At 45.9% G+C, this 25,660-nt stretch overlaps 3 protein-coding genes, 1 long non-coding RNA gene and 2 pseudogenes across 7 annotated transcripts; 2 read left to right on the top strand and 4 right to left on the bottom strand.

The window, feature by feature from the left end:
• Positions 1 to 1,554: 1,554 nt before the first annotated feature.
• LOC139838218 (uncharacterized) lies at positions 1,555 to 2,470 on the top strand (annotated as a pseudogene).
• Positions 2,471 to 2,507: 37 nt separating this feature from the next.
• Positions 2,508 to 2,953, top strand: LOC139837697 (uncharacterized). Its single transcript, XR_011754329.1, has 2 exons — positions 2,508 to 2,562; positions 2,670 to 2,953. It is a non-coding gene; the product is annotated as an uncharacterized lncRNA (long non-coding RNA).
• A 4,233-nt stretch (positions 2,954 to 7,186) lies between these two features.
• On the bottom strand, positions 7,187 to 11,957 carry LOC127345089 (auxin-responsive protein SAUR36). 4 transcript variants are annotated; one of them, XR_011756152.1, is made up of 3 exons: positions 11,919 to 11,957; positions 7,642 to 7,782; positions 7,187 to 7,492 (listed from the first exon to the last, which is right to left on the bottom strand). XR_011756152.1 is itself a non-coding variant. In XM_051371519.2 (2 exons), the coding sequence occupies exons 1-2, from the start codon at positions 11,922 to 11,924 to the stop codon at positions 8,147 to 8,149; spliced, it is 450 nt and encodes a 149-aa protein (XP_051227479.1). In that variant the 5' UTR covers positions 11,925 to 11,948; the 3' UTR covers positions 8,054 to 8,146. The 4 variants fall into 4 exon arrangements, 2 of the variants coding, with proteins under 2 accessions (XP_051227479.1, XP_051227480.1); XM_051371519.2 differs by lacking the exons at positions 7,187 to 7,492; positions 7,642 to 7,782 and adding an exon at positions 8,054 to 8,590 and having other exon boundaries at positions 11,919 to 11,948; XM_051371520.2 differs by lacking the exons at positions 7,187 to 7,492; positions 7,642 to 7,782 and adding an exon at positions 8,054 to 8,587 and having other exon boundaries at positions 11,919 to 11,948.
• A 763-nt stretch (positions 11,958 to 12,720) lies between these two features.
• LOC127345091 (auxin-responsive protein SAUR36-like) lies at positions 12,721 to 13,491 on the bottom strand (annotated as a pseudogene).
• A 176-nt stretch (positions 13,492 to 13,667) lies between these two features.
• Positions 13,668 to 20,634, bottom strand: LOC127340181 (uncharacterized). Its single transcript, XM_051365955.2, has 2 exons — positions 18,147 to 20,634; positions 13,668 to 14,148 (listed from the first exon to the last, which is right to left on the bottom strand). The coding sequence occupies exons 1-2, from the start codon at positions 20,632 to 20,634 to the stop codon at positions 14,015 to 14,017; spliced, it is 2,622 nt and encodes an 873-aa protein (XP_051221915.1). The 3' UTR covers positions 13,668 to 14,014.
• Positions 20,635 to 21,138: 504 nt separating this feature from the next.
• On the bottom strand, positions 21,139 to 22,150 carry LOC127345092 (auxin-responsive protein SAUR36-like). The gene has a single exon (XM_051371524.2). It carries the CDS (start codon positions 21,698 to 21,700, stop codon positions 21,293 to 21,295), a length of 408 nt encoding a protein of 135 aa, XP_051227484.1. The 5' UTR covers positions 21,701 to 22,150; the 3' UTR covers positions 21,139 to 21,292.
• Positions 22,151 to 25,660: the final 3,510 nt, after the last annotated feature.

Genomic DNA, 25,660 nt, shown 5'->3' with positions numbered 1-25,660 from the left:
CGCCCTGATCGGGGGCGTCCAACCCTCTTATGGTTGGTGGGCCCCTGTGACCTGCGCTATATAAAGAGGTGGGGGCCGGGGCACACGGTACGAGGTTCACCGCGCCGCCAGTCACCCCACCGATATTCCCCTACCGATCTAGGGCTAGCGCAGTGCTCACGGGAAGCACCACCACCGTCGCGCACCGCACGCCCACCCTCTCCGCCGCCGCCACCATGTCGGCACCCGAGAGCTCCTCCTCGAAGGGAGAAGGTACTCATCTCTCTCTCAGATCTACCAGTGTACCCAACAGCAATAGCATCTACCTGTATAGGATCTAGTGTAGTCGTTGGCTACTCTAACATTGGTATCAGAGCATCTGTTAGAACGTATAGATCCTATTTGTTCAGGTAGAAAAGTAAGAACAGTAAACCCTAAATCCTCCCTGATGCCGACGAAAAGAAAAGTACACCGGCCGAGGCCTTTTGGGCTCGCCGGCAAAGTTTGCGCCGCCGCAAGGCCGCGCCGCCCCTCTCGATCCCGATGCGCATCGGCAAGCCGAGGCTTCGGGAAGAAGGGCCACTCTCACTTGCTATGCAAGCCGGGGGCAAAGAAAAGTGTGAAAGATGGACCTCACCGGCTTACCGTGCTGCGGCTCGGTCGCCGGCAGAGCAAAAGGGCACCGCCGCTGAGCCAGTTGACGGTGACGCGTTCACCCTCGGGGTGCTCGCGCACACCGGCAACAGGGCCAGGGGGGCGCCACTGGTCTTCTCCCTCGTCGCCGACGATCCTCGGATTTTGGTGGCTGGAGGAGGAAAGAAATGGAAAAGGGCCGGCAGCGCCGTCGCCTAGCTGCCGCCACCTCACGGCCTCGTCATGGACGAGCGCGCGGGAGGCTGCTGCGGTGGCTGGCGGGTGCGCTCCGCTATCGCCGGCATACCGCCGGAGCCGCGAGTGCGAGCGGGAGGAGGAGCCTCTCCGTCGCCGCCGCCGGACAAAAGAGCCAGAGAAGGGCTCGGGGGGAAAAGAGTTTAGGGTTAGGGTTTCTGCCGTTTCGGCGGTTTATAAACCGACCGAAAATGATGCCCGACCGTCGGATTCAATCCGACGGCCAGGAGCGTAAGGAGAAGTGGCCGGACCGCGGCTGGGCCGCGTGGAGGCCCTGTGTTGGGCCGCGGCGGCAGGCCGCGTCGTTTTCGACGGCTGGGCCGCTGGCTCGGCAGCGTGAGCGGGCCGCTGCGGTTGGCAGCGTATGCGCCGCGTTACCGCGTGCCGCACAGCGTGGGCGCCGCGTAGGCTGCGCGTCGCGCACCGCGTGGTGGGCCGTGTGGGCCGCGGGCCACGCTGTACAGTAATTACAGTTTTTTACAGTTTTATTAATTACAGAGGCAATTTTAGGCAGTTTTGGGTCATTTTTGGCCAAAATTTTGTCTAGTTTTTTCTGAATAAATAGGACCAACGAAATATTTGTTCAGAAATTAAAAAGTAAAGAAAATGCCTCTGAAAAGTTCAAAGTTTAAAGTTTAAATTCACAGATTCCTCTGCAAATAGCAATGATATGTGCATTTATCTCTATTTCTGCCCAACGGTGATATAGTTTTATTTGCATTAACAGTTGCATGTTTTAATTCGGACCAACGTTGGATTATAATTTGCAATTGTACTGTTCTCACTTCTTTGTGGTTTTCAGGAGGGTTCTACTTGATGAGCTGCATCAAGGATGTTCCCACCCTTAGAGGGGATAACTACACGGAATGGAGGAAGAAGGTGGATTTCGCCTTCGTGTGTGCTGAGGTGGACTGGGTGGTTGACACACCGCAGCCCATCAAGCCTGCTGACCCCGTCAGAGCTGACGGGGATACTGATGATGCATGGGCTAAAAAGAAAAGGGACCATGCTCCTGTGGAGATGTCCTACACCCTAGAGAACAGACAGTGGCAGACTGCCAACAAAAAGTGCATGGCTTTCATAAAGAATACAATTGAGAACGCTATAGTGGGCTCAATTACAGAGTGTACTTCCGCTGGGGAGTACCTAGAAAAGATAAAGAGCCAGTTCACTGGTTCTTCAAAGACATATGCAACCCAGCTGTTGAAGCGGTGGTGTGACAGAAAAGTATACTGGAGGTGCACATGGCATCAGGGAGCACATCCTCAGGATGAGCAACATGGCTGCAAAGCTGAAGCCCATGGATGCTGACCTGGAGCTGAAGCCTGCACTTCTGGTTCACTTGGTGATGGCTTCATTGCCACAACAGTTTGAAAACTTTGTCATCAATTACAACATGAGCCCTGAGAAATGGGACATTGAAAAGACCATTGCCATGTGTGTGCAAGAGGAGGATAGACTCAAGGCACAGAATGGAGGTACCATCAATTATGTGAAGGACAATAAGAAAAGGCCCTTCACACCAAGCAACAATGGTTCTCCTTCAAAGCAATATGGTAAAGCCCCAATGCGAGATCGTGAAGTTCCAGCCCAGGCCATTGCCGGTGAACAAAGATCGGTGTCTTCACCGTCGGAAGATCGGGCACTACAAGAAAGACTGCCCTGCTTTTCTGAAAGAACTAATGGCAAAGAAAGGTAACAATTTAGTTTCCTTTGTAAATGAATCCCTGTATACACAGTTTTCGAAATCTACTTGGTGGATTGATTCAGGTGCAACTGTTCATGTTGCAAATTCTTTACAGGGATTCCATTCGACGAGGACTACGAAAAGAGGCGAAGGATGCGTTGAAGTCGCGAATGGAATTCAAGCAGAAGTTGAAGCTGTTGGCGACGTCCTATTGGAGCTAGCTGATGGCTTGACTATTCTGCTTAGAGATGTCTTATTTGTTCCTTCCATACATAGAAATTTAATAAGTGTATCGCGCTTAGATAAAGACAGTTATCAATGTTATTTTGGACATGGCAAATGTGCCATATGGTGTAATAATTCTTATGTTGGGGTTGCTATACTCCATGATGAGCTTTATTTATTGTCCTTGCGTGAAAAAGTAATGTCTGTGTGTAAAGTGAATGAACAAATATCCTCGTCGGAAATGAAGGAAAGAAAAGAAAAAGAACTGATGAATCATCGAAATTATGGCACTGTCGCCTAGGCCATATTTCGAGGGGGAGAATAGAAAGACTCGTTAAAAATGATATTCTTCCTCCATTAGAATTCTCAGACATAGAACAGTGCATCGATTGCATTAAAGGAAAATTTGTAAAGCAAATTAAAAAGGGTGCAAATCGAAGCACAGCAACACTAGAAATAATTCACACCGATATATGTGGACCATTTCCGGTGAAAAGTGTGGATGGCTATGATTCGTTCATAACATTCACGGATGATTACTCCCGATATGGTTATATTTATCCAATAAAAGAAAGAACAGAAGCGTTGGATAAATTCAAAATATTCAAAGCTGAAGTTGAAAATCAGCATGATAAAAGAATAAAGATAGTCAGGTCTGATCGTGGAGGGGAGTACTACGGTCGACATACTCCATATGGCCAAGTCCCTGGACCTTTTGCAAGGTTCCTACAGGAGACTGGAATAGTCGCCCAGTACTCGATGCCGGGCGAACCTCAGCAGAATGGAGTAGCTGAAAGGCGCAACCGTACCCTTATGGATATGGTGCGCAGTATGATGAGCTATTCCACCCTACCATTGGGATTGTGGATTGAGGCGTTAAAAACCGCTATTCACATTCTAAATAGAGTACCAAGCAAATCGGTGCCCAAAACACCGTATGAGCTATGGACAGGGAGAGTGCCTTCTCTAAACCACCTGAAAGTGTGGGGGAGCCCTGCTGAGGCCAAAGTATTCAATCCAAATATCGCAAAGTTAGATACCAAAACAGTCAGTTGCCATTTTATTGGCTATCCTGAAAAGTCAAAAGGTTATCGTTTCTACTGTCCAGACAAATATACAAAGTTTGTGGAAACGAGACATGCTGTCTTCTTAGAGGACGAAATGATGAGGGGGAGCATGGTAGCTCGGAAAATTGATCTTGAGGAGAAGAGGGTGCATGCACCCAATCCGATGACTCAGGAGCCATTTTTTGCGCTACCATGTGCACCTGTACCGACGATCCCTGCGATTGTGGTGCAAGCGCCTGTTGTGACTCCACCCATGACAACGATGAGTGAAAATTCGGAACCTGTCCGTCAGGAGACGAATGAACCATTTGTTGAGCATGAAAGGGAGCAACAACAGCCACCTCCAGAAGCTGAGCCACAAGTTGAGGAACAGAATGCTCAAGAGAATGTGGCCCCTAGAAGGTCTACAAGAGCTAGAAAATCAGCCATTTCGACTGATTACAAAGTTTACAACACAGAAAGAGTTCATATGGAAGGTGATCCCACTTCATATGAAGAAGCCATGAGAAGCCCAGATTCATCAAAGTGGGTGGAGGCCATGGAAGACGAAATGAGATCGATGAGTACCAACAATGTTTGGGACTTAGAGAATATTCCTAAAGGAGCCAAAACAGTGGGCTGCAAATGGGTCTACAAAATAAAATATGACTCCAATGGGAATGTCGAAAAGTACAAAGCACGACTTGTGGCAAAAGGATTTACACAAAGAGAAGGGATAGATTACAATGAGACATTTTCTCCGGTCTCATGTAAGGATTCCTTCAGGATCATCATGGCACTAGTTGCACATTTTGATTTAGAGTTGCATCAAATGGATGTAAAGACGGCATTTCTAAACGGGGATTTAGAAGAAAATGTCTACATGAAACAACCCAAGGGTTTTATCATGGAAGGCAAGGAAGAAATGGGATGCCGCCTAAAGAAATCCATTTATGGATTAAAGCAAGCCTCCAGACAGTGGTATCTAAAGTTTAATGAAACAATTAAGAGATTTGGATTTAAAGAAAATATTGAGGACAATTGCGTTTATGCAAAGTTTAAAAGTGGGAAATATATTTTCCTAATCTTGTATGTGGATGATATTCTGCTTGCCAAGGTGATGTTAGTCTACTGCAAGAGACAAAGAAGTTCTTGTCCTCAAATTTTGATATGAAAGATCTTGGTGAAGCGTCATATGTTTTGGGCATAGAAATTCACCGAGATAGAAACAATGGAGTATTAGGACTATCGCAAAAGGCTTATTTAGAAAAGATTCTAAGTAAGTATAATATGCACAAGTGCAGTGCCACACCTGCCCCTATAGTCAAGGGCGACAGTTTTGGGAACCATCAAAGTCCCCAAAATCAATACGAGCTCGATCAAATGAAAGCGGTTCCATATGCTTCGGCTATTGGAAGCCTACAGTATGCACAAGTGTGCACTCGCCCTGACTTAGCATTTATCACCGGAGTACTCGGTAGATATCAAGAAAATCCAGGTTTCGAACACTGGAAAATGGTAAAGAAGGCATTGCGTTATGTGAAAGGCACAAAGAGTTACATGCTAACATACAGAAGATCTGATTCCCTAGAAATAAGAGGGTATTCAGATGCAGATTTTGCGGGGGATAAAGATGATAGAAAATCCACATCTGGATATGTATTCACCCTCGCAGGGGGAGCTATTTCGTGGAGAAGCTCCAAACAGACCATAGTTGCATCATCCACGATGTATGCAGAATTTATAGCATGTTATGAAGCCACGGGGCAGGCATTATGGTTAAAGAAATTCATACCCGACTTGAAAGTGGTAGATTGTATTGACAAACCACTAAAGATGTACTGCGACAATGAGCCTGCAGTATTTTATGCTCACAACAACAAGTCGAGTAATGCTACTAAACCGATTGAGGTTAAGTATTATGTTGTGAAACACAAGGTCCAGGATCAAACTATAAGTCTCGAGCATATAAGGACAAAAGATATGCTTGCGGATCCGCTAACGAAAGGCTTACCACCCAGCGTGTTCAAGGAGCACGTAGCCGGCATGGGTTTAAGGGAAAGTCTTACCTATCCTGGATCATAAGAGGCCCAAAAGTAAAAGAATTTGTTTCAAAACAGAGAAGTGCATTGTGGCTGTCTGATTCTATCGGCAATAGAGCTGTGACGATGAAACATGCCCTATGGACTGATCCAAAATGAAACGAATAAAGTGAAAAAGAAAAGTTGAGATCAAGGGGGAGAATGTTAGGATTGATCTCCACCGCACCAGAGCCCAACGGCTCTGGCACGACCCCTTGACCTCGTCCGCGCCCTGATCGGGGGCGTCCAACCCTCTTATGGTTGGTGGGCCCCTGTGACCTGCGCTATATAAAGAGGTGGGGGCCGGGGCACACGGTACGAGGTTCACCGCGCCGCCAGTCACCCCACCGATATTCCCCTACCGATCTAGGGCTAGCGCAGTGCTCACGGGAAGCACCACCACCGTCGCGCACCGCACGCCCACCCTCTCCGCCGCCGCCACCATGTCGGCACCCGAGAGCTCCTCCTCGAAGGGAGAAGGTACTCATCTCTCTCTCAGATCTACCAGTGTACCCAACAGCAATAGCATCTACCTGTATAGGATCTAGTGTAGTCGTTGGCTACTCTAACACGTCCGTCTTAATCCCAGCCATCCCATGCCATGCATGGTCAGCTCAACGGTACCTCTCGTGCTACGCGACGCGTATGTATCACCGCGTATATGGTCACAAGACGTACTAGTGGAGATTTATGTAAAATTTCTAGCTGCTCTTTCAACTAGTTTGCTTGTCCTTGATTTGGGGCCGGGCGGGTGTGGGTTATCATCACGGAATACGCCCGAAGCTACCATTCACCTTTCTGGTGTTCTAACTAATATTACTTTTCTGTTCTTTCATCACCCACGTCCGACCGCCCTGCTTCGGCTAAGTAGCGTACCAGACTAGAGAAATGCCATGACACTTTCTTTTCTTTCTAAGCTAACATTTACTTTTCTGTTCTTCACCTAGATTATATATCATATAATGCAGCTGTGCAAGCGAACATTGTCTCTGAATGTAACTTCTCAGGCACATGTTTGACTTTTTCTCTGAAATTCAGACAATATATGTTGCTTCAGTTGACTCGCTTGGCATCCGTCTGGAGAACTAGAGACATAAAATGTGGAAATAAGTGGATTATATCCGGAACATGTAAGGTTGCAGCCTACCGCAGAAGACCAACAGCTGCAGGAAGTACAAGGCCACCACGAACCCGACAGCGACAACCATAAGGCAATGGCATCGCTGATCTTCTGCAGCCCGAGCCCTCGTTTCTTCTCACGATACCGTAGTGAGGTAGTGGTGCACCGCAGAGCCCTTGGTAAACGGTGAAGCTATCAGCCCGAAACGACTGGTCAGACTGTTGCACAACTTTTGCACTTGCCAGACTGTTGCAGAACTCAAGACCTTGGGAAACTGGCCCTGGAGTCCCTTGTTGTCGAGATGCAAAGCCATAAACACGCCAGTCCCCAGAATCTCAAAACAAGATTGAGATTGACCTTGTTGATGATCATTCAGGAACCAAAACGCGCCAATAACCTACTAGAGGAACTTTGTATCATCAGGTTTGGCTCTGAATTGCCGATTCCAAAGCCCTGGTTGGAGCTTCTTCAGAAGAGGCAAAGGACAAGTTATAATTTGGAAAATCTTCTCAGGAAAGTGACATTTACGACTCTACATAAGTAATTTTTTACAGCACATAATTTCATTCAACCTAAAGCAAACTTGTAAATCTAGGCCAGTAGAAAACTCAAGACCTGCTGAAAACGGCCCTGTAAGCCCCATATTCCCGAGATGCAATACTGTTATTACGTTTTCATCTGATGCTAAGGGTGGCACAGCTCCAAATTGTACAGAATTACCTGCCCTGACTCACAATTCCTATGGCCTGGAAATGCCTGAAAAGAGGAAATGAACAAGTCATTTTTTCATGTATTACTCGTACTCCCATATAGGAGCACATTGCAGTTTGATACTCAACATGACATGATTTTCCCAGATATAAGAGCAACATCCTCAGGCAGCTCAAATGTCAGCATGTTACAGCACCTTAACATGAGAATTCAGAGACATCAGACAAGGTAGCCAGGAGAGACATGTAAAGAAATGTCGAGCTCAGAAGCTCCACCGCTTAATCCAGGGAAAGCAGAGATCAGAAACTAATGGAAAAGACTGAAACATGCTTGTTCCATTTACTTTCTGCCACATGAAAATATTTACATCGTGCCTAAGTAAACAAAAGACTAAGCAGCCAGTCTATCTTCAGAAGCTACAAACAGCAACTTGCTGACTAAGTTCCATGGGTGAAGCCAAGCCATTTCCTTGGTGGCAAGAACTCACTACAGAGCTCAGGAAGGCCCTCTCGACCTCTTCTGATGCATTTCTTCTGATCAAGCACATGACATACTCCGTCTCTGCAGCATCACAAGGCAAAGTGATCCTTCCATCGCTTCCGAAGCCAAACTCCTCCTGAGACATCCTCAGGAGCTCAGCAAAGATGGTCGTGCCAAGGTATGCTAGGGGGACCTTGAACCGCCTTCCATCTGCAGAGTACATGATGCAGTGGCCCTCCGGTGCCACAGATGTGCAGCACTCATCGTCTGCTGCCACCAAATTAAGCCGTTTCCTCCTGAGGTCAGCCATCCTCTCCCACTTCTTTGCCATCTGAGCAAATTTCTTGGTACTGATCATGGTTGCTTCTTCCTTCTTTGCTCAAAGCTTAGAGAATTTTGTATCAGGTAGTGTGCAGCTAGCTGTGGTGTTTAGGTTGTGAGGAGGCCATGAACTGATGAAGCACATGTGTTAGGATTATGGATTTATAGGTGAGCGGAAAGAGAAGAATGCAGCTAGCAAGGGACAATGCCATGAGCTCAGAACATGGAATGCTGCATGGACAAGAAATGCGATATTAATAAAGTTTCTTTGGGGCCAACCAATAGTAACAGTATATGCTTGGACATTATAACATGTTGCCATACTTGCCTGTTCTAGTATCTAAGCTAAGAGGCATATGACTCATGAGGACTGAATGCAAGTTGTGTAGTGAAATTGATAGATATATAGCAATATTTTGATGCCTGTATATCACAATATAATGCCATACTGACATGTTTCCGTGTCTAAGCTGAGAGGCACATGTCACATGAGACATGACGACTACATGAAAGTTGTGCCTTGAGATATAGATATATAATCGAAGAGTTGTTCATACTTCATACCCATAATACACTGTTGATGAAGTACCAGATTAAATTTCCTGAGTGGTCCAATCAACTTGCCTGACAGGTTCATGTCATGTCTTCAGTGGGCGGTATGTTTGATTAGGACAATCTCATGTGAGTATGTTACCCATATGGACCAACAAGACTGTAACTAGCTCATGATGAACAGTGTTAAATGAAAAGAGAGCAGTTCTATTCGACCATATTATTAGCTCAAACTGGAGAAAGCAATACCAGTTATGCATGGGTACTTCAAATGCAAACTTTAGCTGTGCCGATTACGATCTGATTGAGCTCTACGCCCATCTAGGTTTTTCATCTTTCACTAGTGTTTGTCATTATTCCCATGCATGGCTCTAGCTTAAAACCATAATCATTTGTTTTTAAAATTCGCTAACATTTTTGAAAATGTGAATTCAGTTCAGTTAAGTATGTTAAGCTTCATGCACTAGCCACTTGAACCAAAAGTCCGAACTGATGGAAAGGGCTAGGCAATCCACATATACACTTCACAACACCCCCACTCGCGTGTGACGGGAGAAGAGAAAGTCAACACGTGAAAGAAGAAGAGCACACCGAAACAGCGGTGGCTAAAGAGGGGGCAACATCAATTTTTAGGCTTAATTGCGAAAACCATGTGAAAGCCAGGATTTGAACTTGAGACCTGGGGCTTTGATACCATGTTAAGCTTCATGCACTAGCCACTTGAACCAAAAGTCCGAACTGATGGAAAGGGCTAGGCAATCCACATATACACTTCACAACAAAGTAGACATCTGAAACTTCGCAAAGCCCGACAAGCAAAATTTGCTGATATGAAGATACGAAAGATTGACTTTTCCATGGGGAAAATGTCGATAACTGAATAAATAAGATCAGAAAACTACTACGTTTGTTTTGATTCCTCTAATCATGATAATTTACATCTAAACGGACCAAGATATACACCTCTAAATACAAACAGCAAATTGCTGATTTAGTCCCATTGACGTTTTGTGGCAAGGGCTCACTATGGAGCTCAAGAATGCCCTCTCAACCTCTTCTGAGGCCTCTCTTCTAAGCAAATGAATCAAATACTCCATCGCAGAAGCATCACAAGGCAATGTGATTTTGCCATAGCTTGTAAAGCCGAATTCCTCCTGAGACATCCTTAGGCCTTGTTCGGCAGAGGTGGATTTGTGTGTATTTTAGTGTATTAGCCACCGTGTTTTGGGTGAAAACACCTCAGTCACCCAATCCCCTCAGATCTCTCTTCAATCCCAAAACGCGAGGGGAGTGGAGCGTTTTGTTTACACTCCAAACTGACGTGTTTCGGCAGGGATTGCCCGGACTGACCCTACCGAAACCAGCCGACCGAACGGCCCATTCGCGTTTTGTTGAGTTTTCAGATGGGGTGAGGATTATACTCAGCAAACCCGGCCGAAACTCCCCTGCCGAACAAGCCCTTAGGAGCTCGACGAATACCCTCGTGTGGAGATACACCAGTGGGACCTCGAACCGTGTTCCATCAGCGCTATAGATCACACAGTGGCCCTTATCTGCCATAGAAGCCGTGCTGTAGCACCCGTTAGTGCCTGAAGTTTGCCGGTCACCAGAGGCCACCATCCTCTGGCACTTCTTGGCCAAGTGAGCAAGCTTCTTCGAACTGATCATGGTTCTCTTGTATTCTTGGCTAAAATGCACTTCAACCAAAGGTGTGATGCTGATGTTTTTGCATATGCCAGTGTGCTGGGAAGGTTAGCGATTTATAGATAAAGGAAGAGAGCTAGTGCAAGGGGTAAGTGTAGCTGCCAACGTGGGTGGTGTCCAGGAGACAAGGCCATGAGTGTTGTCATGCATGCCACTCTTGCAAGTTGGCAACTGTTTTAATTTTGAACTAATTTTGACGGGACTGACTGTTCGGCATGTGACGGAGCAGATGCAACTCTTGCAAGATTACTAATGTACTGTAGTCCCTACTCATGGAGTGGTTTGAGTATTAGCATCATGCATCTGCACAAGCACAAGCCCTCCATCTGGTCATGTCCCCTATGTGCCGTGGCATCCAGGAACCAGAGCATGGAAAAAAATAGCGCGCTATTTCGGCGCTAATAGCACGCTATAGCGTTTTTAGACAGCCCACGCTACATCATTTCGGCGCTATAGCGTGCTATAGCGCGCTATTAGCACGCTATAGCACGCTAATAGCATATTTTTCGGCCGACGCTATTTTGTTATAGCGCGCTATTTTTTTCCTTGAACCAGAGCCCGTGGCCTGTGTGAATTTCCCCTTCCTTGACTCCTTGTGCTAATCATATCAGTTTTAAATTCAGGCAACTTGCTGCAATATCTTTTTTTGTAGCCAGTTTAATTTCCGGCATGACATGTGATTCTTTTGTTCAATCCATATTTCCTGATCTACCATTTTGCTGTGGGCTTGACAGGTTCCAACTCTAAGTCGAGACAGCGATGTCATCAATATATGATGGGATACTTCGAAACAGATTCAAATTATAGGACCTATATTGGCTATATACTATTAGGATTCTTTCTTACAAGAAAACATAAATAAAGATTTTAGAAGGATAAATCACTGTTTCTGACCTATTGGACATATCATAGAGTTTAGATTAGTGTAAAGCCTTCAGTTCAGTGTGGAGGCCAGATGCCCTAAGAGAACACTCACTAGAAGGAACCCATATTAAAATGCAGTCACAGTTCACAACATATCCTTCTTTACCTCTTTAGAATGTTGTATGCAGTCATACCATTAAACATACGTGCAAATCTAGCATACACTGTAAGGTATTATAGCTTTCAGAGGTAAAACTTACATGCATTGTAGGGCAACTTCCAGCCTCCTCTCTCCATAAAATGAACCTGCATTGTAATTTCAGAAAGAAGTGCTCAATTTTAATTGATGTAACACGAAAAATCCATAAAATATAAGAATTCCATCTAGGGTAAAAGTCTGGCCTGGTACCAATTACCAAATAAATTTGAACCCTGCATAATACTAGAAGCAGTTTCCTCAACATAAAATCCATGTATGTGCTCTGCAGTTCTGGACACCGGAAGTCAATTTTAAACCTTCTCGTGCTACTACCAATGACCAATTATAGGGCCTTCTCGATCTGGGATTCTTCACCTGAGTGTGGTGTGTGGAGGAGGTGTTCAAGGTGACGCGCTGCCACACGGAAGCCGCACACGATCCTATCGGCAACCACCAGCTAGCAGACAACCCGAGAGACGCACCCAACTCACAGATCCATCACATGAGAAACGGAGACTCAGAAGCGCCGGCGGCCATCTTTCAGGTAGAGCGAGCAATTTGACTGCACCACCATGAGCTAAGCGGCAATGCAGGGTTACCTGAATGCCATGTTGCAAAAACACTAGGACTGATTTGATATGGTACTATGTTACTCTCCTCACTCCTGGTGGACATGCATCATATAAGATAACAGTAGGGCCTCATCTGCAAAAGTTCATAAAGCGCTGGACCAGCAACTGTTCAGTTTCAATTTGATCGCTCTAGACCAATTCAAAAAACCGAAACATGTTTGTTCCATTTACTATCTGCAACATGAAATTACTTACATCATGTCTAAGTAGACAAAAAGGCAATGTCTATCTTCAGAAGCTAGAAACAGCAACTTGCTGCCTAAGTTCCATGGGTCAAGCCAAGCCATTTCCTTGGTGGCAAGGACTCACTACAGAGCTCAGGAAAGCCCACTCAACCTCTTCCGATGCATTTCTTCTAAGCAAGCACATGACATACTCCATCTCTGCAGCATCACAAAGCAATGTGATCCTTCCATCGCTTCCGAAGCCTAACTCCTCCTGAGACATCCTCAGGAGCTCGACAAAAATGGTCGTGCCCAGGTACGCCAATGGAACCTTGAAGCGCCTCCTATATGACACAGTGGCCCTCCGGTGCCACAGACGGGCAGCACACATCGTCTTGTTTTGCTGCCATCAAGGCGAGCCTCTTCCTTCCGAGGTGAGCCATTTTCTCCCACTTCTTTGCCATTTGAGCAAATTTCTTGGTACTGAGCATGGTTGTTTCTTCCTTCTTCGCTGAAAGTTCAGAGGATTTAATATCGCTTAGTGGGCAGCTCTCTGTAGTGGGCTGTGAGAAGGTGATGAACTGATGAAGTTGATGTGATACTATTATGGATTAATAGGTGAGGGGGAAAAGAAGAATGCAGCTGCAAGGGACACGGCCATGAGCTTGGAACATGCAATGCTGCAAGGACAAGCAATGTGACATTCATTACATTTCTCATTTCCGTGGGGCCATCTAATAGTAGAAGTATTGTTGGTGCTTGGACATCACAGTGTGCTACCATACTTGCCTGTTCTAGTACCTAAGCTAAGAGGCATATGACTCATGAAGACTGAATGCAACTTTAGTGAAATTATTTGACATAATATAGCAATATTTTGGTGCCTGTATATTGCAATGTGATGCCATACCGACCCGTTTCCATGTCTAAGCTTAGAGGCATATGTCACATGATGACTACATGCAAGTTGTGCCTTGAGATATAGATATATAATAGGACGGTTGTTCATTTTTTTTCCAACTGGGCTTCCACCCCTTTCCATTGCAATAACGGAAATAACAGGTCTTACAAAGTCACTTATTTACAATGAAGAAAGGGGAGTAGGATGAAACGGGAAGCGAGTTGGTGCAGTATCAGGAAACCCACTGCAAGTATTCGACATCGAATACCTGCCATGGGACAAAAACCTGATACCACAAACAACAAACTAGGTTTTTCCAGGCGACAACACATGAACCTCCACATGGAAGGACAAGATCCAAAAACTACAGATACTAGGGAAACCAGAAACGACCACTACAACTCTGGAACAGAACCGAACAAACAGCCAAAAGCAGGGCGCGACTCCATCAAGCGCAAGATCAGGCTTCAGTAATCATCAGCAGCTGTCCTGGAGCGGCGGAGCTGGGGCGCGAAGCATAGATGGACGAGGCTGCTGTCATCATCTTCTGGGCGCCCATCGTCAGACGGCTTTTGTCCTCGGCCTTAAGTAACCCTGCCCAGTAGATCAACAAAGCAATAGAAGAGAAAGCGATTTCGCTGGGAGACCTCAACACATGATCATCAAAGGTTACTTTATTCCTTACTGTCCAAATGGCCCAGCAAGTGGCCGCAATTAGAGTCATAAAAAATCTCTCAAAACCAGGATTGAATCTATGGAACCAAGCCATCGCTTGCCAAAAATTAGTTGGAGCACAACTAGCCCCCATTGTCGATCCCAAGACCCCCCAGACCACTTTGGATGTATTGCAAGCAAAAAACAGATGATCACAAGTCTCAACCTGATTGCAAAAAGAACATAAAGGGGAACCCATCCAATTCCTTTTCCTCAAATTCTCTCTGGTAGGCAAGGCGTTTCTACAAAGTTGCCACATGAAAATCTTTATTTTCAAAGGTATTTTTGTTCTCCAAATCCATTTGTTATGAGAACCGGCAAGAGGTAATTCCAAGAACTTGTAAACTGATTTAGTCGAGAAGATGCCATTTCTATTTAGTTTCCATGAGATTCTATCAGAGGTGCTAGACAAGGGAAGATTCTCTAGCTTGGAGGTAATGCGATTCCAGGTTTCAAGCAAGCTTCCATGAAGCCTTCGCCGAAAAGGGATGACATAATTACTGTCAACACACTGTTGGACAGTACAGTCTTGCATTTGACAAAGGTCAAAAAGAACAGGGTAAAGGTCACAAAGAGGAACATCATCCATGTAGGTATCTTTCCAAAGCCTACAAATGTTGCCTTGACCTAAGGAAATTTTCCTTCCCGCCAGATAGGTATCTTTTACTTTTATTAACGCCTTCCAACATGGAGAATCGTTAAATTTAGGTGTTACATTCGTTATCGTTTTCCTTCTCAAATATTTTGCTTTAACAATGGTTTGCCACAAGCCATCTTGCGTTTCAAGTTTCCACCACCACTTGCAAAGAAGGCTAATGTTTTGCTTACGGAGGTCTTTGACCCCAAGGCCACCTTTGTTTTTAGAGCGGCACACTCTAGACCACTTTACCATATAATAACCCTTTTTTTCTTTTTTACCATGCCATAGGAAGCGTCTTCTATGCTTATCAAGCTTTTCAATGAACGTTTTGTTCAAAAGGAAGAGTGACATGATATAAGAAGGGAGACTTGAGAGGCAAGCATTCACCAGCACCAATCTGCCCCCAGATGAGGAAGCGCTTTTCCAAGCATCCAGCTTCTTGACAAATTTTTCATCGATAAAAACGAGATCAGAATTTTTAAGATTGCGGAATGAAACAGGAACCCCTAAATATTTCATAGGCAAAGTACCAATTTGACAACCAAACATAGACGAGTAATGATCAGCAATGGTATTATCACCTCCAATGAGGAACAACTCGCTTTTTTGGAAGTTTATTTTCAGGCCCGACATTAGTTCAAAGATGTAAAGGAGGAGTTTGAGGTTTAAAGCTTTCTCCAGATCATGGGAAATACAAATGATAGTATCATCAGCGTATTGCATTATCGCCACCCCTTTATCAATCAGGTCAGGAGCCAGGCCAGTCAACAAGCCATTAGCTTGGGCCTCCAAAACCATTTTTGTTAAGCATTGAACCGCAGAATTAAAAAGGAAGGGGGAGAGGGGATCGCCTTGCCGGACCCCTTTTGCACTTTGAAAATAGGGACCCAACACATTATTAATCTTCACCGAAATGGTACCATTATGGAGGATTTGCTTGACCCTATTGCACCAGAAATCACCAAAGCCCATGGCTTTTTGACAATCAAGGAGAAACTCCCAATTCACTTTATCGAAAGCTTTCTCGAAATCAAGTTTGAGGATGATCCCCACATGTTTCTTAATGTGTGTATGGTGCATCAATTCATGAAGGGACATAATACCGTCAACAATATTACGGTTTTTTATGAAAGCATTTTGATGGGTACTAATGATTTTCTGCAAAAAAGGCTCCACCCTGATAGTAAGAACTTTGGTAAGCAACTTGTAAATGCATCTGAGAAGACATATAGGCCTATATTGAGTTATCTTCTCGGCATCCGAGATTTTAGGAAGGAGGGTAATGATACCATAGTTAAGCCTTTGAACATCCAAGGAACCCTCATGGAAGGCATAAAATAAATTCATGATGTCACCTTTAACAATGTCCCAACAATGTTGGTAAAACTCAATAGGAATATTATCGGGACCCGGGGCTTTATTCTTTTTCATAGAGAAAAGAGCATCCTTAACCTCTTCCATAGTAAAAGGTTTGCTAAGGATTTCATTGTCCACATCATTAATTTTCTCATGAGATTCCCACATATCATGATTAAACTCAAAGATGTTGCCAGGTGCCGGACCAAATAAACTTTTATAGTAAGTTGTAGCATGCCCTAACAAATTATCTGTCCCTTCAATCACAAGGTCATTATCTTTTAAAGAGAGCATGGTATTTTTCCTCTTGCGGCCATTAGCCACACGATGGAAATAACTCGTATTCGAGTCTCCCTCAAGGAGCCACTTTTCATGAGATTTTTGATACCACAAGAGCTCTTCATTAGCATATAACTCCATGAGTTCAACAGAAATAATGGTTTTCCGAATACAAAGAGAAGGAGGTAAATCAGAGTTTTCTTCAAGAGTCTCAAGAGTTGCTAATTCCTCTTTAAGTTCCAATTTTCTTTTCTTGGCATGGCCATAAATATTTGAGCCCCAGCCTTTGAAGAATTTCTTAAAACGTTTCAGTTTTATGTTGATGACGTCGATAGGATCACTGCTGTACACTTTTTTCCTCCAAATCTCAGTTACTAAAGGAAGGAAATCATCCTTTTTGAACCAAGTCGTATCAAAACGAAATTCTCTACTCTTAACATTGCCAATTGGGATAGAGCCCGAGTCAAGCAAGAGAGCATTATGATCAGAGAGCTCTCTAACCAGCTTCCTAACCGAAACCAAAGGGAAAAGGTCCTCCCAATCAGGGGACATGAGAACTCTATCGAGCTTCTCCAAGGTAGGCGGCGCTTGTTTGTTAGACCATGTAAACTTCCCTCCATGCATGTAAATTTCACGCAAACCAAGGGTATGGATAACAGAGTTGAAAAGATCTGAGGAGTGGTTGACTACGAAATTAGTGTTCTTCTCTCCACTATGTCTTAAAATATTAAAGTCACCCCCTACAATGTAAGGCATAAGGAGACCATGGCAAAAAGAGGACATTTCAGTAAGGAAATCAGGTTTATCCTCCTCATGTGGAGCACCATAAACCACCATCAAGGCCCAATTACATTTTTTCGTTTTATCCCAAAGCACAAATTGAAGCATGAAACGACCAAGCTTAACCGCACTCACATCCAGGGAATCAGTTTTAACGCCACAAAGGATACCACCTGATTTGCCCACAGAAGGAATCCACTTCCAGAAATAGTTATTGCTGGGGTCCAGCTTACGGAAGAAACTCATCTTATACTCTTTTTTCATGGTTTCCTGGATACCAATGAAATCAAGGGAATAATCATGCATCATATCTTTGATGCAGGCCACAATACCTTTTTTCCCCACACTTCTACAATTCCAAAAGGCACCTTTCATTTAAAACGAGATGGTTTGTTTTTTGCTCTGACAACCCTGCCAGGATTCTGGGCAGATTTGTTGTCAGTGATAGTCTCAACATTGGATCTACTTCGGGTATTAGGCCTAGAGCAAACTACAACAGGTTTCTTCCTCGCAGATCTTTTTTTTCTACTTTCAACAATAACAAAAGCGTTTTCATTGTCAGAATTATCTGCCCAGTCCATAGATAAAGGAGTTTTTTCGCCTGTGTTATCCTCAATGAAAAGGGTATTAGCATGTGAGGATTTATTAACATTTTTATTAGCCAATTCACTTCTAGCATTTTCCAAATCTCTAAGCATATCGACCGAGGAGAAATTGTTATCAGGAATATGAACACCCAATTTGTGCGCACGCAATACTAGCTCATCATTGGAGAGGACAGCAAAGGAATTCTGGACAGGCAGGGATGAGTGAGTCGACATACCTTCAAGATCCCTTTTCCTTGCAGCCTCGGACACTTTCTCCATAATGTCCATGTTGACGTTGTCCGCAAGCCTGGTGCTGCACCTGGTGTCTTCAGGTATAGTTTTGTCCTCCTCCATAGATGCCGAGTCCGGAGACTGCACAATGTACGCCGGAGAACCAGCAGGTGGCGATGATGAATTTTCTGCCATCTCAGTAATGGTGGGCAGAGGAGGCCAGGAACCAGCAGGCAGGTTTTGAGTGTAAGGAAGAAGCAGATTTTGCAGCGGCACCTCCATAGGAGACAGCGTCTTGTTTTCTTGGAGAATAGGACAGGGAGTCAGCCACTTATTTGAAGTAATAGCCTGAGAGACTGCCGGGGGAGCAACTTGAGAAGCTGCCATCTTCGCCTCATGCTCTCTAGTCATAGACTCAATGAGCAACTCAGAGCTACCAGCCTCATCATCTTCCTGTGAGTCGGACTCGGTATTGGCATCAGGCACCACGACATCATCATGTTTCCTGGTGTGCCCAACTGTATCAGACTGGCTGCCAAGGTTTTGTTCTTCAGAACTTTCCTCATGGAGGTTGCTATTTTGATCATATCTAGCTCTTTTAGGGGAAGGAGCTCCCGAGTGTCCACCCACCGCCACAGAAGATTGAGTTTTAGGAGGGCTTCCCACAACAATTTTGTCAATCTCATAGAAGAAGTCATAGAAGTTATCTCCAAGACAGCCTTCCGCAGAAGCAGGGATCATCTCCACATCACGACAGCCAATAAGAACCCGGACATACTCAGGCTTGTGCAGGGTCGAAGGATCCAACTCTAGAGAGACACCAACCAACCCACCAGCATAGAAAACATTGGCATCACATCTTTTATCAAGGGGAATGTTGCTCACTTTGACCCAGGCCTTCTGTAGGACAGCTTTTGCCCCAATTGAGGCTGTCCAGGTGGATAACCTCACAGTCGCATCCACAGTCTTGAGGTGCATCTTAGCCCCATAATAGACAGCACGCTCAACCTCCACAGCAGTAGGGAACCTCATAATGTACTGGTTAGGGCCCAGGGATCTTGCAGTGCATCTCCAACTATCACCAAAAGCCACATTGAACTCCTTCTCAAGCTCTCTATGAGTCACATCCCCCTCCAACACAGTAATCACAACACTACTGGCTCTCTCTTTGCTTTGCTTTGCAGAACTATGGTCCGGCATGTAGAAGAAACCACGCCCATGAGCCTGAAACCCACACATTGATGGAACACACTCCCAGGGTAGAATAGTTTGACAGATCTGAGCAACATGGCCCAATTTTTTGCACCGGTCACAACGAATGGTAGGGCAACGAGCAGTATAATGACCAGAAATGTTGCAATGGAGGCAGGGAGGGGGATCAGCGGCAACCATGGGACGATTGGGACCAGGCCCTTGAGCAAGCATGGTCTTACCAGAGGGGGCTGAGGAAATAGCTTCCTGTCGGCGCTGTTCCGACTCCCTCGCTGCCCTCTCCCATCGGTCATCAGATTGCAGCGAGCCGGAGCCCCTGGTGTTGTTGGAGGAAGTCTGAGGAACATCCTCCCTCTGCCAGACATGCCGGCCGCGCCCACGAGCTGCAGGCTGGTTTCGGTTTCCCCTGCCCGGGCCGAAACGCCCGCCGCCGCCATCACCCATGACACGCGGGGGAGAAGCCGCCACTTGAGCAAAGGACCGAGGATCGCCGGCTACTTTCCCACTCCACCAACAGTAGGATTCGGTAGTGGGGGACGGGGTGGAAGGAGGAACCCTAGATTTTGACCAGAAATGGGCGAGGAGGGAGTCGAGATCTGATCCGGCGGCGGCGTTGGGGATGGGTATAAGAGGCGTAGGGTTACCTGTCCCTACCTGGCGGCGACCACCATTGTTGCGAGCAACAGAGGTCGTAGGATCAGGACACGTGCTCGGATCTCGCGTCGCCATGGCTGAGGGGGCTTTTGGGCCACAGCCCAAGTCCAGCGACTGGGCGATCTCTGGCTCCTGTGACCATGGCGGCCCACCGAGAATTCCCGCCGCCGGCGAACGCGGGACGAGCCAATCCTTCCACCGCCCTGGATCGATGAGGTGGTCCTCCCTTGGACGCGACGGCTGCGCCACCGCGAACTGTTGATGAAGAGCCCGGGGACGCGGCATGATGAGCTCCTCAATAGAGGCTGGAAAAGGCGTCGGATCCGATCCCCGCGTCTGCGGAGCCGCATCTCCCCTGCCGAAGAGCGACTCCGGCGGCAACGGCCGGGACGGGATACGCGCGTCGTGCCGGGGAAAAGCGATCGCGCCGCCGAGCTGGATTATCTCATTCGCACCGAGCGCCCTCGAATCGACGATGGTTTCCTTGGAATCGAGAAGGAGGAGGCGCGCCCGGGCATGGTGAGCCACAAGGACTCCATCGAGGAAGGGGAAATTCCGGCGATCGCCGGGAATCGGGCGGACGGCGTAAGTCACGCGCCAGGACGAGACACGCGACGAGGACACCATCTCTCTTCACCACCCGTACATGGGACTCTGAAACAACTGCCCAGGACGGTTGTTCATACTTCATAGCCATAATACGTTGTTGATGAATTACCAGATTAAATTTCCTGAGTGGTCCAATCAACTTGGTTGACAAGTTCACGTCAAGTCTTCAGTAGACGGTATGTTTGATTAGTACAATCTCATGTGGATATGTGACCCATATGGACCAATACAACTTTAACTAGCTAATAATCAATCAATAATATTACATATAAAGAGAGCAGTTCTACTGGACCATATTCTTAGCTCAAACTAGACAAAGCAACACCAATGCAAACTTTAGTTGTGCAAATGATATGACTGAGCTCTACACCCATTTAGGTTTTTCATCTTTCACTAGTGTTTGTGATGCCCATACATGGCTCTAGCTTAAAACCATAGTTATCTATTTTTAACATTTGCAAACATGCTTCAAAATGTGAATTCTGTTCAGTTAACTAGATATCTGAACCTTCGCAAGGCCTGACAAGCAAAACATGCTGATGCGAAGAATCAAAAGGTTGACTTTCCCGTGGGAAAAATGTCGATAACTGATTAAATAAGATCAGAAAGCTACTATGTTTGTTTAGATTCCTGTAATCCTGATAATTTACATCTAAATGGGCCAAAATATACACCTCTAGATACAAACAGCGAATTGCTGATTTAGTCCCATTGACGTTTTGTGGCAAGGGCTCACTATGGAGCTCAAGAATGCCCTCTCAACCTCTTCCGAGGCCTCTCTTCTAAGCAGATAAATCAAATACTCCATCGCAGAAGCATCACAAGGCAATGTGATTTTGCCATAGCTTGTAAAGCCAAATTCCTCTTGAGACATCCTTAGGAGCTCGACGAATACCCTCGTGCGGAGATACACCAATGGGACCTCGAACCGTGTTCCATCGGCGCTATAGATCACACAGTGGCCCTTATCTGCCATGGAAGCCGTCCTGCAGCACCCGTTACTGCCTGAAGTTTGCCGGTCACCAGCGGCCACCATCCTCTGGCACTTCTTGGCCAAGTGAGCAAGCTTCTTTGAACTGATCATGGTTCTCTTGTATTCTTGGCTAAAATGCACTTCCTCCGAGGTGTAATGCTGATGTTTAGGTTGCTATGTTTTTGCGGATGAAGTGAGTGTGCTGGGCAGGTCACGGATTTATAGTTGAAGGAAGAGAGCTAGCGCAAGTGTCAAGTGTAGATATCAATCATGGGCTGTGCAGGAGACAAGGCCACAAGTTTTGTCATGCCACTTATGCAAGTTGGCGACAGTGTGATTTTTGATGGGGCCGATTATCAGAAAGTGCAACTGGTTGGATGATTGGTTATATACTGTAGTACCGACTTGTGGACTAGTTTCAGTTTTTAAGCATCATACACATGGACCAGCACTCCATGTGGCCATGTCTCCTATGTGCTGCGGCATTCAGCGACCATAGCCCACAGCTCGTGTAAATCTCCATATACTTGTTGGGCTGATCATATTGTTTTTAAATTCAGGCAACCTGTTGCAATTATAGACAAGGTTCAGGAAAGCGGAAAGCGTAATCGGTGCGGTGCCCTTCCACCTAGAGCTTATGCATTTAGTGCGTGCTTAAGCGGTGCTAAAGCGTTCTTGACTTAGTCAACTTCAGGACCAAAAACTAGCGAAAATCAGGATTTCAGGCCAAAGAACAAGTATTATTTGGACAGAAACCTAGCCAAAATCAGGAATTTCAGGCCAAATTTCATGTCGGGGAGACAACGGAATGGCCGGGAATTGCTTGCAGCAGGGATGGGCTAGACGCGGAGGAGCAGTTCCGCCGCCGTCGGCTTTGATAGTGATGTCGATTGCAATTAGGAGGAGATGTATCGATGATGGTTTTATAGCCCGATTGGGTGCGCTAATCCCCGTGCTAAACCGCGCGCTCGTGCCAAAAGTTACCGCGTCCCGGTAATTTCTCGCGGGCCCAAAAGTTACCGCACGTAACGCTTCGGGGTTGCTTCTTCAACGCTCACGCGTGCCTAATCAAGATTTTTTAAAAAGCGTAATGATTAAGCGTGCCTAGCGCTTAATTAGCCGCTTTGGCCCTAATCGATGCGGTACCCTCCGCTTCACGCTTCATCGCCCTTAAGCGACCGTTTTTTTCCGCTTTCCCGAACCTTGATTATAGATATTTCTTCGCGGCTTCATTTCCAGCATGACATGTGATTCTTTATTCAATCTATGTTTCCTTGTTTTCAGAGATAATGGAACCTTATATCCGTTCTAGGGTAACTTCCAGCTTTAGGCAGATTGTCAAGTGTTGTAACCTCATGTCAAATACATCAGTGGCAATTATCGGAATGATTCTACGACGGATGGGACCTAAGTTAAGCTGGTGTAATACACCAAATCAGTAAGACATCTCTAGCAGATGCTCAAGTCTGAGCTCGCGTGGCAGGAGTTTCTCGCCACTATGGCCGGTGCCGGAGCCGGGCGGCACCAAAAAAGTGATATCGGAATCTGCTAAGTCTAGGCTCGGTACCGAATACAGACCAACGAATAGGATCTTGGCAATATCTTCCTCAGCACAAAATGCACGGATGTACTTATATGCATAAAAATTGAAAAGTAATTCGATTGTTTCTGTACAGCTTAGAGGGCCTACTCGATCTGGGATTTTTCACCTGAATGCGGTGTTCCGAGGAGGAGCTCGATCGAGCCGACGCCCTGCTCTTGCGCTCGCGAACGGACGCCGGCGCCGGCAACCGAATACGCGCAGGCGCAGCCAACTCACGACCTAGCGCATGAGGAGTGAAGCAGCCAGGTCGCGGACTCGCCGCTGGCAGCGGCGGCCGTCTTCCAGGTCAGGCAGCAGGCCCCACTAGTGGAAAACGGGGCAATAGGCCCGGTCCATTTGGGCCTTTAGACCCGGTTCCTGAACCGGGGCCAACTAGGCGGGACTAAAGTGGCTGGTCCGGTTCAAAGATAAACCGGGCCTAAAGGCCTCAACACGTGGTGCGACCAGGGAGCTCGCGGCTGGAAGGGCTTTGGTCCCGGTTCGTGGCTGAACCGGGCCTATGTTTCTGCGTGGCGAGAATTGCTATTTCTCTGCGCGGCACGATTTAGGCTGTACCAGCGTTTCTCTGCCGCGCGAGAGAAACAGGCGTTTCTCTGCGCGGCGAGTTTCAGCAATGCATATATATCATTCAAGAAACCACAAAAAATCGTCATGAATATATATAGACATCGTCAACAGTACACGACATAGTCAACACAGTACACGTAATGCATGCATATTTACAATACAACTTTTCCTGAACGAATATCCTCCGCCGTCACGATCTTCCGATAGTGCTCTCCACCTGGGGTAAGGACCTCGGTAATAAAGAATCCCGCGATTTCCTCTTGAATTGCTTTTATTTGATCCGCTGTTATGAGAGTGTCCCGCAGGCGTGTCATCTATATTTAAAAAAGGAGATCAATATATGAATGGAACTCAATACAATAGATGTTACTAATTAAGATTAATTGTGAAAATTTGTTATCGTACACGAGTGTGGTGTATTTGGGCATCCCCACCCTTGGGACAGGACATGTCACGCATGAAGGTGCAGACGTAGTATCCACATAAGTTATTCCCTTTTTCCTGCCTCATACACTTTACGAAAAAATAGTTCGATCAAACTAATAATCAAGCATCGTATTGAAAGTAAATATCATATATAAAGTTTCACGGACATAGCTATATATATAGTACTACTTACAGGGTAATCTCTAAATGTAAGCTCCGGTTTCCATTCACCCGGAACAGTATTGATGAACCGTTTCCAAGCCCTGTCCGGTAAAAAATAATGAGTAAATGAGTAATTGATTAGTTGATGATATCTTCGAATTAGAGCAGATGAAGATGCCAATACGAAATTGATTGAAACTACCTCTGGAGGATGGCAGCCATGTCCGCCCATTCCGCATATTCTTTACGTTTCGAGTCCATGACGTTTACGACTCCAAGGTGAAGATCAATGATTAGGAGAATAAAATGGAAACTGCACAAGCATAGCTCAATGATTACGAGAATAAAGTGGAAGGTGCACAAGCATAATGTATGTTATATATAACACTCACTTGAAGTTGTAGGGAAAGAATATATCCTCTTTGTCTGCTTGCTTCTCTAAAAACATTACGATGTTGTCCTCTGTGTCCTTGGCGAAGTCTCGAACCGTAACTTCATGAACTGTGTTTGGGTCTATGAACCCCAGCGGTAGGAGCTTGCCTCTTTTGTATTCCAGCTTCTTCATTCTGCATAATTAAATGTATAGCGTACACAAAGAATATAATGAGGATAATTGTTAGTGCAAATGAATGAGCTACAAACTTAATTACACAAATAAATCACTTACAAGCGGTAGCAGCGATGACAGCTTTGTCGAGGCGTCTTGATTGAATAACTGAAACAGTTCTTCTAACTCAATGTTTATCTCTGTCTTCCCCGGAAGTAATGCTCATCTCTAAGATACACCGTGATGTAGGTTTCACATCTTCGACAAAGCTTTCGGGTACCAGTCATGCAACCTTCGCATCTGAGTCCCTAGACGCGCGAGCTCGCCAGGTTTGACGAGATCAGATCCGTATCTATACTTGTTTACCACTTGAGCCGTTGGATAGTAATCTTCGTACTCAACTGATGCTCCCTGAGCTCTAGCCGCCCGTTCGATCATCGATGCCGTCTCTGGATCATGATATGGCTCCACGATGAAGTGGGGTGCGGCCTGAATGTCCTGCTGTCCAAGCTGGGCGACTTTTTTGCTTCTTTCATCGCTCTAGAGGACTGTCCAAGAGAGCGGTCATAATCAGCTCTCAGCTCAGGTCTCTTCATTCTCGTCTCGGCAAAGTGCTTCACTGTCTGCGGTGGAATAAACATCTTCTTCGGCGCAGTTGCAAGAAACGCCTTTTGCTCTTCAGTCTGCTTCATGTGGCAACAACTCGAGTCTGTTCCCTCATTGGAGTTGATGATCTCTTCGGAGCTGTAGGAGGTGCCGCGGACCG

This window comes from Lolium perenne, chromosome 3, assembly GCF_019359855.2.
Source record: "Lolium perenne isolate Kyuss_39 chromosome 3, Kyuss_2.0, whole genome shotgun sequence".
In the NCBI taxonomy this organism is placed as follows: Eukaryota; Viridiplantae; Streptophyta; class Magnoliopsida; order Poales; family Poaceae; genus Lolium; species Lolium perenne.
Note: the sequence above shows the minus strand (reverse complement) of the source record. Positions and strands in the feature narration are given on the sequence as shown.

Excerpts from the sequence above, each read along its gene's own strand:
- LOC127345092 (XM_051371524.2), bottom strand. The coding sequence starts at position 21,700 with ATGATCAGTTCAAAGAAGCTTGCTCACTTGGCCAAGAAGTGCCAGAGG.
- LOC127340181 (XM_051365955.2), bottom strand. The coding sequence starts at position 20,634 with ATGGTGTCCTCGTCGCGTGTCTCGTCCTGGCGCGTGACTTACGCCGTC. Across the intron at positions 14,149-18,146 it reads AAGGAAAAGGGATCTTGAAG|GGTTACTTAAGGCCGAGGAC; the intron begins GTATGTCGACTC and ends TCTACTGGGCAG.